This window comes from Squalius cephalus (genome assembly GCF_949319135.1).
Source record: "Squalius cephalus genome assembly, chromosome: 7".
Taxonomy (NCBI): Eukaryota; Metazoa; Chordata; class Actinopteri; order Cypriniformes; family Leuciscidae; genus Squalius; species Squalius cephalus.
In genome coordinates, this window is record NC_137128.1 from 17,762,473 (window position 1) to 17,776,666 (window position 14,194).

The following is a 14,194-nucleotide window of genomic DNA, read 5'->3' on the forward strand; positions in this document are numbered from 1 at the left end:
ACACTAACAACAGTTTGAGCCTAATGCAGTGCTTTAAATCACAATTAAGTGACACGTTGTGGCTTGAATGCTAAACAACAATCTTTAAGCTATGCTAAAATAATAAAAAAAACTAGATAGGCAACAGTTTATTATTTCATCAACAGTGAATGATCAAATTCACAAAGTAATTTAGTACATATTTTTTCACCTTTAATGTGAAAAAAGTCAGGCAAAGACAAATCTTGTGATTTGAGCGCAATAGAAATTGTTCATACAAAATTAAATTGACATCACAACAGCGAAGGCACACAAAAATAAACATACGTCTATCATACAAAGTGATCCCTTATGGATTGTATTTTACAATAAACTCAAAACAACAAAAATCAACAATGAGAGATCAATTCATTTGAGGAATTTCTTAAATTAACTGTATGGCACCATTTGAATGGTTAATATGACGTTTTTATGTTCATGTGTATATTCTGAAATCAGCTATTGACGCTGACATTTTTTTTCTAAATCAAATCATTTTATCACTTTATAAAATAAATTAATAAGTCTAAAATAGTTCTAAAAAGACAACTGATGTATATCCATTATTCTATACAAAATTCTCTCTATGCAAAACGTGTTTCAAACATCACCCTTTCCCTTTGCTTGTGTTAAATATCATATATTCCCCGCTTCACCTAGAAATGCTTCCCACGGAAATAGGTCAAAACTTGGTGACTAAATGTTCTTGGAGGTTTTTTTAAAGGCTTGAGATTGTATTATGTGAAGAATACGGAGGTGATATTTACTATTATTTTTTAGTTTTTGTTTGTAAAAAAATCGTCACAAAGTCAAATGTTACGCATGCTAGCTATAAACAGCTGAAATCAAGGGGATCTTTTTGAGAGTTGTGCAGTTTTTCAGTGTATGGTGGTGTGTGCATGTAGCAGCGTTTAAAACCGTCCCTGTTTGGCGTCACCGATGGCTCCCCAGACGTCAAACACAAACTCATCCGGGAAGGCAAAGTCACCGAGAGCCTGGTCCAGAGCCATGGCGAACTCGTCAGGGTTCTTCTTGTCTCTGCCCACCTCCACCATCGTGGCCGCTGTGCAGAAGTGAGACAGAACATAAAGTCATCCTGTTTTGCAATACTCAAGAGCCTGACACATATTGGTGGTATTTGTTAATGCAATGAACCATTGTTTCCAAATTATATTGCAAAGGTCAGCCGTCTTGTTTCGGCAACCAGATATTAGACTGGACATCATGTGGTTACACAACACAGTACCAAAATTATTTAATATACAAAAGTGAATAAAATGTATTATCATTTATGTTGCTGTCCCAAATATGCACTTATTATGTTATATGGTTACTTTAAGTATTCAAGTTTTAAGTATTATTAATTTGCATTTAGGATTGTCTGTAAATCTACTGTAAGCACACACAATATTATATATATATATATATATATATATATATATATATATATATATATATATATATATATATATATATATATATATATATATGTGCATGTATGTGTATTTATGAATATATGTGAGAAATGTTAACATCATAACACACACACACACACACACTTATGATGTTAACATTTCTCACATATATTCATAAATACACATACATGCACATATACACTCACCTAAAGGATTATTAGGAACACCATACTAATACTGTGTTTGACCCTCTTTCGCCTTCAGAACTGCCTTAATTCTACGTGGCATTGATTCAACAAGGTGCTGAAAGCATTCTTTAGAAATGTTGGCCCATATTGATAGGATAGCATCTTGCAGTTGATGGAGATTTGTGGGATGCACATCCAGGGCACGAAGCTCCCGTTCCACCACATCCCAAAGATGCTCTATTGGGTTGAGATCTGGGGACTGTGGGGGCCATTTTAGTACAGTGAACTCATTGTCATGTTCAAGAAACCAATTTGAAATGATTCGAGCTTTGTGACATGGTGCATTATCCTGCTGGAAGTAGCCATCAGAGGATGGGTACATGGTGGTCATAAAGGGATGGACATGGTCAGAAACAATGCTCAGGTAGGCCGTGGCATTTAAACGATGCCCAATTGGCACTAAGGGGCCTAAAGTGTGCCAAGAAGAAAACATCCCCCACACCATTACACCACCACCACCAGCCTGCACAGTGGTAACAAGGCATGATGGATCCATGTTCTCATTCTGTTTATGCCAAATTCTGACTCTACCATCTGAATGTCTCAACAGAAATCGAGACTCATCAGATCAGGCAACATTTTTCCAGTCTTCAACTGTCCAATTTTGGTGAGCTCGTGCAAATTGTAGCCTCTTTTTCCTATTTGTAGTGGAGATGAGTGGTACCCAGTGGGGTCTTCTGCTGTTGTAGCCCATCCGCCTCAAGGTTGTGCGTGTTGTGGCTCCACAAATGCTTTGCTGCATACCTTGGTTGTAACGAGTGGTTATTTCAGTCAAAGTTGCTCTTCTATCAGCTTGAATCAGTCGGCCCATTCTCCTCTGACCTCTAGCATCAACAAGGCATTTTCTCCCACAGGACTGACGCATACTGGATGTTTTTCCCTTTTCACACCATTCTTTGTAAACCCTAGAAATGGTTGTGCGTGAAAATCCCAGTAACTGAGCAGATTGTGAAATACTCAGACCGGCCTGTCTGGCACCAACAACCATGCCACGCTCAAAATTGCTTAAATCACCTTTCTTTCCCATTCTGACATTCAGTTTGGAGTTCAGGAGATTGTCTTGACTAGGACCACACCCCTAAATGCATTGAAGCAACTGCCATGTGATTGGTTGATTAGATAATTGCATTAATGAGAAATTGAACAGGTGTTCCTAACAATCCTTTAGATGAGTGTACAAGTTAACAATTATTATTTTTTACATAAATAATAAGTGTATTAAAAATGTATGGGTTCATGTGGAGATGGGTTCAAATGTATGGAGTCAGTATGATGGGCCCACATCTGGTACACGTGGATTCCACACGGCCCGGATGTGGGCCGACACTATATTACTGTCTGGGATGCTATAAAATGGTTTGCCAACTACTTTACGAACTCAGTGTGTGATTTTAAAGGATGGTATTTGATGGAGTACCTCAGGAGTCAGTTCTAGGACCCATTTTCTTTTATTTTTTATACAAGTACCATTTGTGATAACATTCCTAACGCTAGGTATCATCTTTATGCAGATGATACTGCTATTTATTGTTGTGCATCTTCAGCTTCACAAGCTCTTCAATACTTGCAATCAGTGTTTGATATTGTACAATCTCGTCTGTGTCAACTTAAACTGGTTTTAAATACAGATAAACTAAATTAATCATATTTTAAAACTACAAAGCTCTACCCATCAATATTCCTGATATTACATCCTCCCAGGGAAAAACAAAAAATGTAATGTGTTGCTAGTTATAAGTACTTGGGTATTCTATTTGATAGTCAATTATCTTTTAAAGCATCATATTGATAAATTAATTTCTAAACTTAAGCTGAAATTGTCTGCGAGGTTTTTTTTTTGTTTTTTTTACCACTATTGGACTATGCAGATCTGCTTTATATAAATGCTCCAGTACACTATCTAAAAATACTATATTTTTTTTTAACAGTGCTATACGTTTTATTACTGGTTGTAGCTATCAAAAACATCAGTTCATGTTATATGATAAGGCTGAGATACCATCTCTTTACACGCAGAGAAGTTTTAGCTGGTACTATTTTATTTATAAGTCTATCTGTGGTGTCACTCCATCCTATTTGTCTCTCAGCTTATCCAACACAAACACACACTCACTGGCCACTTTATTAGGTACACTTTTTGCAAGTACCGTGTTGGACCCACTTTTGCCTTCAGAACTGCCTTTTCTTTGTGGCACAGATTCAACAAGATGCTGGAAACATTCCTCAGAGAATTTGGTCAAGATTGACATGATAACATCACACAGTTGCTGCAGATTTGTCAGCTGCACATCCATGATGCGAATCTCCCGTTCCTTCACATCCCAAAGCTGCTCTACTGTATTGAGATATGGGAACTGTGGAGGCCATCTGAGTTTAGTGTCTCACTGTCATGTTCAATAAACCAGTTTGAGATTATTTGAGCTTTGTTACATGTGTATTATCCTGCTGGAAGTGGCCAACAGATGATGGGAACACCGTGGTCATAAAGGGATGGAGATGGTCAGCAACAATACTCAGGTCGGCTGTGGTGTTCAAACGATGATCAATTGGTACCAAGGGGCCCAAAGTTTGCCAAGGAATTATCCCTCACATCATTACACCACCAGCAGCCTGAACTGTTAATACAAGGCAGAATGGATCCATGCTTTCAAGTCGTTTACGCAAAATCCTGACCCGACCATCTGAATGTAGAAATCAAGACTCATCAGACCAGGGAACGTGATTTTCCAATCTTAAATTGTCCGATTTAGTGAGTCTGTGTGAATTGTAGCCTCAGTTTTGTGTTCTCATTTGACAGGAGTGACATCGGTGTGTCTTCTGCTGCTGTAGCTCGTCTGCTTCAACGTGTTATCCGTTCAGAGATGCTCTTCTGCAGACCTCGGTTGTAACAAGTGTTTATTCGAGTTACTGTTGCCTTTCTATCAGCTGAACCAGTCTGGCCATTCACCTCTGACCAATGCCATCAACAAGGCATTTTCTCAGACAGAACTGCCACTCACTCGATATTCTCTTTTTCTGACTATTCACTGTAAACCCTAGAGCTGGTTGTGCATGAAAATCCCAGTAGATCAGCAGTTTCTGAAATTCTCAGACCAGCCTGTTTGGCATCAACAACCATGTCACATTCAGTCACTTAAATCACCTTTCTTCCCCATTCTGATGCTTAGTTGAACTTCAACAGAATGTCTTGACCATGGCTGTGTCTAATATCGCCCCCTTTACCCTTTAATAGGGCAACGCAATAACGAGTGTAAAACTGATGTACACTCAACAAATAGAGAATACCCATAATGCACTGTGAGATTCACCACCGAATGAATTCCCGCGTCTCACCAGAAGATGGCGCTCACAGCTGAATCATCCATCCATCCATTTTCCAAATCGCCGGTCCAATGTGGCTACAGCCTAATATCATACTGAATACATTCCTTTTTAATTGATTATTAAATGTTTAATTAAGGTATATAGATTCTAGTTTCCATGACAGAGTTCAAGATAAATCTTTTCATCTTACTACTGGAGCTGCCAGTTTGCAAATTTATGATGATTATTAGACAGCGAGCGCAAACTATGCAAAAGTGGCAGCCCTTCCAGTGCACTCAGTGTTCGAATTCACTGACTCAATTTCATTAACTCCTTCAAGTGAAGTGTATTAGTGGAGTAATGTAGGGAAAAGTGAATGAGGGGTGATTTTAACACAACTCATTGTCCACATGCCTAAATGCATTGAGATGCTGTCATGATTAGATATTAGGCTGATTAGATATTTGAGTTAATGAGCAGTTGAACAGGAGTACCCAATAAAGTGGCCAGTGAGTGTATAGGCTACTATAATCTTTGTTTAAATGACCTGTTATACCTCAAAGTTCATTGAGTCAAAGTTCATTGGAATAATCTACAAAATAATTTAAAGCTGACCATGCATCCATCACTGAATGAGTTTAAGGTACTTTTATCCCATGGTAAACAGTCGCTGTCATCTCTGATTTTATTGGCTCGTTTGATGTTGTGAATGTGTATATTTATGTTATTTGTTGCTGCCCTCTTGGCCGGGTCACTCTTGTAAAAGATTTTAATCTCAATGAGATTTAACCAGGTTAAATAAAGAAATACATATTCAGCAAGGCTGCATTAAATAAATCAAAAGTAGCAAAGCAAAAATATTAAGCAGCACAGCTGTGTTCAACACTGATAATAAGAAATTATTCTTGAGCAGAAAATCAGTATTTTATAATGATTTCTAATTAATCACGTGACACTGAAGATTGAAGGAATAAATTGCATTTAATTTTTTTTTTTTTTTATTAAAATTGTAATCATATTCACATTATTACTGTTTTTATTGTATTTTTGATTAAATAAATGCAGCCTTAGTGAGCATTAGAGACTTTAGAATCTTTTAAACAGTAGTGCATTTAGTTAAAAAACACTCTTTATGCCAAAATTTAACCTTTATATGATCTTGCAAGAATAAGATCTCACCTAATTCAGTGTCTCGAATGCCCATGTAACTCTCAAGAAGATCATCCACTTTCTTCACTGCCTTCTCTTCAAACTCATTGGGCTGTAGAGTAATAGAAATGCATTAGATATACTCTCAACTTTAAGTGAATGTTACAACTCGATTATCAGTGCTAATACTATTGCAAGCAATGGCAACACTGGTAAAACACAGTTACCATCTCCTCGACGGTTGCAGGACCCTTTGAGCGCAATCTGAGCGTTTCTCTGCCTGTGCCTATCTTGCCCTCTCCTGAGGATTTGCCTCCGCCTCCTCTTGACCTTGGTTCAAGCATCTCTGCCAAGTGAAAGAACATTATTTTTTAACATTAAATCTACATTTATACATTCAATAGAGCACATGATGAAGTCTAAGGAGAAATCGCAATGCCTCATGGGAGTGAGCGTTCGCTGCAGTTTCCATTGCCATGGCTTCTCTCATTGGTGGGTTTCTCTAGAGGGTACTGTAGTTCCTCATTGGGAATTTAGCAATTAAACATTTTTCTTTTAAAATCAAATTGAAATCATTGACTTGTGGCTTCTTGAGAAGCAAATACCATCACTCATCAACCTTAGAGCTCATTGTTTTATGTTTTGTTAAAAATAAAATTCTGTATTTTCTGGATATGTGCTCCAGAAAGCTACTGTTGCACTGACTCTATTGTCTAGATTATCTTCCATACATCAGTCACGTACAAGATTCAAAGTTAAGAATATACACAAATAGTACTTCAACAAGAAGCATGAAAGACAAACCGAAGGCTTTCATGGGCTCCATCAGTTTGAGGGTGAAGGACTGATCTTTCGGCAGCTCCTTCAGCATTCGCGCCACCTCATAGTGCCGCATCCCCACAATGTTCTTTCCGTTAATACTTTCGATATGATCTCCCACACAGATCACCTTCACCCCATCCACCACACTGCCCTCTTTGATACGCTGCCAAACGGAAAACACACACATGCTTCAGATTTAAGAATGTTAACATGTTAAAGTAGCAATTGAACAAATGCATTTAGGTCTACTTGTACTTTATCCATTACCTAGGCTTAATTATGTATGAACAATTCAAAAAATGGGTCTGAAACACAACTGACACTTTTCTTTAAAGACAAAAACCCAGCGTTCAGAACTACAACTACAGCATGTGATCTTACAGAGTCCTTCTAACTTATAATTAAATTATTACGGTCGCTCAATCAAAGCATGGCCAAACAAAAGCAACACAGGACAAAAGGGTAAATTACATTTTTATATTACAACTTACACAAAGTCATAATCTTCAGGCACTGCATTTGTTTACTTTCAAAAATATGCAAATCATTGGCTGTACGTGGGAAGCGCTAGTATTACGGCAAGCCACAGTATGTGCGCTATGCTCAGAAAAATGCATCCCATAATAACAGCCTGTTCTAGAGAGAAGCATCATTGAGAGTCTACCTTTATGAAGGCGTATCCAGCTCCATTGTCTGTGATGGTGAGCCCAAGTGCATCCTCAGTTTTGTGCACCTCCACCTCCTTTTTGATCCCTTTTATGTGAGCGAAGATGAAGTCCTCCAGTCCTATCTGCCCTCCCAGCAGCTTTTCCATATCAATTTTGTGGGTGTTGAGTGTGCAAAATAGGATCTGTTGTAATACATTTAGAGGAGAGTTTCAAATATACAGTAGTGACACGGCACTTTTTAAAATAAAACATCCAGAGATGACATTAAGGATTTATGCAATTTTACTTTAATTTAGTAGCTAATCCCATAGTCAGAAATCTAAATTCTTCATTTGTTATATTACATTTTTTTACACGTCACCAAATACACTGTAAAAATTTTAGACGATAAAACAGAAATGAGAATCTTCACTGCAGTCTTAAACAAAGCTCTGCAGATTTCTTGACAGAAATTCGTTTTAAGCCCATGATCCCTCTCTAATTTCAACACACTAAGCCTCTATGGGGACATGGTGATGGTAAAAATATGATATAGGAGGAACATTTTTGGGTGATCTTTCATCTAAGACAGCCCAAAATCGTACAACATGTACTGGGCATTAGGGAAAGCAAAAGATTTGTGCGAGAATGCAAATGCATTGAAATAGAATTTTTCCTCCCATCTCATATTTTACTTTTCACCTTTAGGGGCTCCATACTAAGGGGATATGGTGATGGAAAAAATATGAGATGTGAGGAAAAATTACATCTAAATGCCTTTGCGTTCCATTCAAAACATTTGCGTTCCCCATAGAAACTTTGCATTCGCTCAAAAAACGTTTGCGTTCACTCCCAAAAGTAGGGCTGCGCGATTATGACAAAAAATATAATTGTCGATTATTCCCTTGAAATTGTAATTGTGATTGTTAATTACGATTGACACAATTTACATTGAACGATGTTTTGAATAGCTTTATAACATTGTTTGAAGCCATATTTATACCATATTGTTCTCTCAAAATAAACATCTGAAATCGCTCTTCCTGAAAAACTTTTATTGCTTTTTTACAGCATTAAGCCTCAAATGTCAAAACTAAACTAAAATTAAAACAATGGGGGAAAAACCCTTAAGATAAGCTGTAGAAAGAAAAACACACCTTAAGATGGAACAATTACATAATTGTGGCATCCGTAATTGTAATCGCGATTACATATCCGATTAATTGTGCAGCCCTGGGCATTGCATACTGTATATTTTCTCCTCCCATTATATCTATCACTTTTGTGCTTGCGAAAATATATAAGAGCAAATGCAAAACTTTTGCATGCCAATACGAAGTCAACAAATATACAACAACAACAAATATATTATTTTAAGAACACACAGTGGCCAAAAGGAAAACTATGACTATAATGCAATTCCCCAGTCTGACATCAAAATGAATTAAAAGAAAAACTTCAACAGTTCCATAATTATTTCCTTTAACTGTCCAGTTGCAAAACAGTATTTCATTAGTAGGTTCTGACAAAGATAGCGACATATCTAGGAGGAGACAAGAATCAAATATAAATGAAAAAATTCTGTTTCAGTTAATCCAGTAGGATCCTGTTTGATTTTAATTGGATTCTTAGGATCCCATAAAGATAGTTTCAGACTGTTTCCAAATTATGATACAATTCCATGGAATCATGTACTTGTACATGTATCTTTCTTTAGGACATTCTGGTTAATTTGTTCATTTTTCCAAACTACAAGTTATGTAAGGGACGAGGTGTCCATTGTCAGGTATTAATGGACGACGGCGAGGTGCGGAGGACGGTTGCCTCCGCCGAAGTCCATTAATACCTGACAATGGACACCTCGAAGGGCATTAACCCGTCAATGACGTATAAGGTTTTTCAACAGGCCAATTTTAAAATACCAAAAAAAATAATACCTGTTGCAATTGTTCAAACATTAAGGATGTTGTGTACACCTAAATTCATTTAAAAAATTTAATTTAAGTGATTTTAGTGTTTTTTCATCTAGATGAATTGTCCGTAGCCTTAAAAAAATGTCATGTGGTGCGACCATGATTTATCTTAAAATTAATTAATTTCCTTAACATGCTTAAACATTTTTTTACAGGTTCTTGGTAATTAAAGTGTTTAGAAACCAAGTATTTGCATTTCTTTTGAGTTTTTGTAAATAATGATCTCATTTTTTGTTCTATAATTTCCGAGTTGCCTTCTTAAATCTAGTTAACAGACTTATTTTTCCTGTAAATCACATAAAACTGATAGAAATGTTTTAAAAATATAATTTACTAAAGCATACTGAATCAGTGATTCATATTTCAGCCACAGAAATAAGATATTTTATTTTAAAATTAATACAGTGATTGCTTTTATTGGTCGCACCACATGATAAGTGGTCGCTCCAAATGACACGAAGACCTTATATAGTTAAAAATCTATTTAAAGAGATCAATGAACAATACATTTTATACAAAAAAATAGATTTAAACCAGATTTTATACAAATTTCACAGAATTTTCCTGAACATAAACATTTAATAAACTTTTTTTTATAAAAATCACATCACAAACACAAGTGCACCATTTAATTTAACTTGACTTAGAATTTCTTTCTAACAAATAATAATGTTATAGATATAAATTATTTCATAAAAGTATTGTATACAGTTAACATTTGGGGTCAATAGTTTTTTTTAAGTAATTAATACTTTATTAATCAAGGACACATTCAGTGTCACTGTCAGGCGCAGGCTATAATGTTACGAAAGATTCTATTTCAAATAAATGCTGTTCTTTTGAACTTTCTATTCATCAAATAATCCTGACATTTAAAATGTATCACAGTTTCCACAAAAATATGAACATTTATAATAATCAGAAATGTTTCTTGAGCAGCAAATCATTAGTGACTCTGGATCACAAAACCAGTCGCACAGGGTATTTGTTGCAATAGCCAACAATTCATTGTATGGGTCAAAATTATCGGTTTTTCTTTTATTCCAAAAATCATTAGGATATTAAATAAAGATGTTTTATATTTTGTAAATGTCCTACCATAAATTTATAAACATTTATTTTTGTGAGTGAATATAGCAATATCGCAAACATAAATGGACAACTTTTTCTTCATAAATGGGCGATTTTCTCAATGTTTCGATTTTTTTGCACCCTCAGATTCCAGATTTTCAGTAGTATCGGCCAAATATTGTTCTATCAAACAAATCATACATCAATAGAAAGCTTATTTATTCAGCTTTCATATGATGTATAAATCTCAATTTAAAAAAATTGACCCATATGACATTGACCCATTGAGTGGTTTTGTGGTCTAGGGTTGCATATTAGAATGATTTCTGAAGGATCATGTGACACTGAAGACTGGAGTAATGATGCTGAAAATTCAGCTTTGATCACAGGAATAAATTACAGTTTACTATATATTCACATAGAAAACAGATATTTTAAACTGTAATAATATTTCACTCTTCTCCTATCAAGGTACTCTGCTCTTGCTGCAGGGTCCAAATTTTTTCGCTTGGCAGTGGCATCTGGTAAAATAGATTAAAATAGTTTTAAATAAATAAATAGGCAATAATAAATACACTACAAATAAATGCAGTATTACTAAACTGAAATTACATGCTCTAATTTATTTTTTTTTTTGCATTTTTCTCATATTGTACAAAGAGTAAACATAAACTGTCTGAAATATATTTAAACAATCCCAAATTGCATAAAAATCTATTCCAAATGATACTAAAGTAAAATGCTTTTTTTATATAAACTGTCAACTGAATATAAAAGCATAAAACTGCCAATCTAGGACATATATCTATCATTGAAAACAGTCTGCAGTGGTCGCACCACATGATATTTGGTCGCACCACATGATATTTTCAAATTCAGTCATAATTTACAGGCACAGAATTGGCCACCTAAACAAAACAAGCTAGCTTGCCAAAAAAGGTCACTATGAAATTTATAATAAAATATATATTTGTAGAAATAACTTTAATATTAATTTTTTTTTAGGTCATACCACATGACATCCAAATTTGGCAACTACATACCAACCATTACAAAGGCTTATTTTTTTTTCCAATTTGAGAGAATTACAAACCTGCTTGCTGCTTCCATGGGTCCTTGGTAAATTGGTTTATGATGTAACTTCCTGTGTTTGAATAGTTTTCAACATATAAGTCCCAAAATGGTAGTTCCTTGATGGTCGCACCACATGATATTTCATAAAATGGACATCATCGGACAAAGTTTGTTTGTATGTTATGATGGAAATATAAATGCAAATGCTTTGAATTTTTTTAAAGGATTACAAAACATTTTGGAAATCATGCCAAATAGTGCAGAATATAAATTTGAATAAATTCAGAGTAATTTCAAAGATGTTTTCAAAACAGAAGTTATGGCCGGACGGTCGCACCACATGATGTTTTGACACTTTAAATAACAAAAAAAATAACACATAAGTAAAGGTTTTTGAAAAGTTAAAGTGAGTACATACATGGGAGAGGTACTACAAATATGCAGTATCTTTTTAGGCATTTAAACACATTTTTCCCTGAAAAAATGCAATCGGACAGAAAATGTAGGCGTCACGTCATTGACCCTGGTCACTTGCCAAATAACATTTTTAAAACATTAGTTTATATTTTAATTAGTTTTACAATCGAAATCTAAAGTTTTTACAAACAATAACTTGGTTTCCCTGGTTACGCCTGACGGTTTATTTACTAGGTGTCCTCTATCACTTTTTAATGGACACCCTGCAGCCAATCAGAATCGAGTATTCACCCAGACCATGGTATAAAATCACTTAACATGTTTCACAACATTCAAAACATGACAGAATTTCACAGAATTTCCCCCACAATCAATGCCTACAAGCCAATGAAGGATGTATTATTTTAAAATAATAGTTTTGTACCTCTATATTGACCCCATTAAAAATAAAACAATGATTAAGCAATAAAAGTGACTTTTATGCTGCTGAGTGTCTTATAAAGCTAGTTTCAGTCCAATGTTATATAATCAAAAAAATATATATACTTATAGTGTATATGCAATAATATATAAAAGCAAAAAGCACCAATTCCATAATACCCCATAACCAATGTCCACACAGACAGATGGGGTCACCCTGGTGTCAATCATCTAAAAATCTGGCATCATGTCTTTCAGTGTCTGGCAGCAGTGAGGAAACATGAGACCTGGCAACCTGAGACACCAGATTTAAGGTTGACGGCTTATGGGCCGGGCCAATGAACACTCGATGACAACTAAACACAGTATTGCATAACAAGTCAAGAAAAGACTAAAGCATTTCACTTGCTTCATGATAACTTGATAGTTAACATGATCTCATGCTTGTAAGCGAAGGACAACCTTTGGACGCAATTTAACGTAAGAGAAGCGAACAGTCCGTATCAGCTCTTTATAGCGACCTTTGGCGGTGCAGAGACGCTCCAACAAAGACGACTTGTTTTCTCCCCCTTTTGTGCACAGCGGGCACTTTGGACACACATCAGCTGACACTCATACAAGACTGTTGCCCTGGTTACCAGAGCCTATCAAAAGGCCCGGGATTAAGGGGGAGCTTTCGCGGGGACAGGAGGGGGGAGGAGGAGACGGCTGTTGGCTGCTAGATGACCAGCTTTGCTCCGTCCTGGCAGGCTGGAGGAGGATCTGTGGGCCGATTCACGGACACCTACACTGTGTTACCAAGGTTGCGACTGACATCATGCCTCCTCTTACACATCGCACGTTTTTAGAGACACGGCGGATCTACGCTCTGACGTACCCGCCCACATCATATGAGAGGAAAAAAAAAAACTCCTTCAACTGGCAAATGTTTCACCTTCGATACGAGACACACCCACAGGCAGGATTGCAACAGGCCGACCTTTCAGAAGCACATTCTTGAAACAGGCAGGAAATAACTGAGCTGATCAAAACAACTTTGTTAGCCAATATACAGGATTATAGTAATCTACTACAACACTCCGGTGGAAATAAAGTGGAGAGCGAGGCCCGTTTCTTTGGCAACAGAGTGCTATTTTGGGGGCCTTGGCAGGGCAATCTGCTCTAATGAATGAATGAGCAGAGCCTTAAAGATTAAGCCGGCATTAATAACGGACCAAAAAAGGAACAAACATGATGTATACGCTTTGAAAGATTAACACAGTTTAACAGGTCAAAATGCTGAAGCAGCCAGGTTTCACACCACACCAACATGTTTGTTGATGAAGTGACGAGAATCATCAAATCATTCATTACAACGACTGACTAACCAGCCAGTTTAGATTTTAGTGTTTAAATCCATTCACAACAGCAAAATGAGACTCATCGACATTTTTCCATAGGTAACCATTAACAAAGGTGGGGTAAAGGAAGGATTTACCAGCTTTCAAAACTTCACTGTTTACGCTATGAATGAGAGTGAACTTTGTTTTTAACATACTTTTACATTTATCAACCAAACATGCCAACTGTTAAAGGGAAAGTTCAATTTAAAGTCCCCCTGTAGTCAATTCTATCCCTTAAAACTCCAAAATGACATA

General features: G+C 36.1%; 1 protein-coding gene across 1 annotated transcript in view; it reads right to left on the minus strand.

Moving 5' to 3' along the window:
- Positions 1–872: 872 nt before the first annotated feature.
- The window catches only part of gipc2 (GIPC PDZ domain containing family, member 2), a 19,020-nt gene continuing 5,698 nt past the window's right edge, over positions 873–14,194 (minus strand). The window contains exons 2-6 of the mRNA XM_079876049.1: positions 7,620–7,805; positions 6,938–7,118; positions 6,361–6,479; positions 6,164–6,245; positions 873–1,081 (exon numbers count right to left, since the gene is read on the minus strand). Coding sequence (XP_079732175.1) covers positions 930–1,081; positions 6,164–6,245; positions 6,361–6,479; positions 6,938–7,118; positions 7,620–7,805 — 720 coding nt within the window. The 3' untranslated portion in view covers positions 873–929. The remainder of the gene's footprint in view (positions 1,082–6,163; positions 6,246–6,360; positions 6,480–6,937; positions 7,119–7,619; positions 7,806–14,194) is intronic.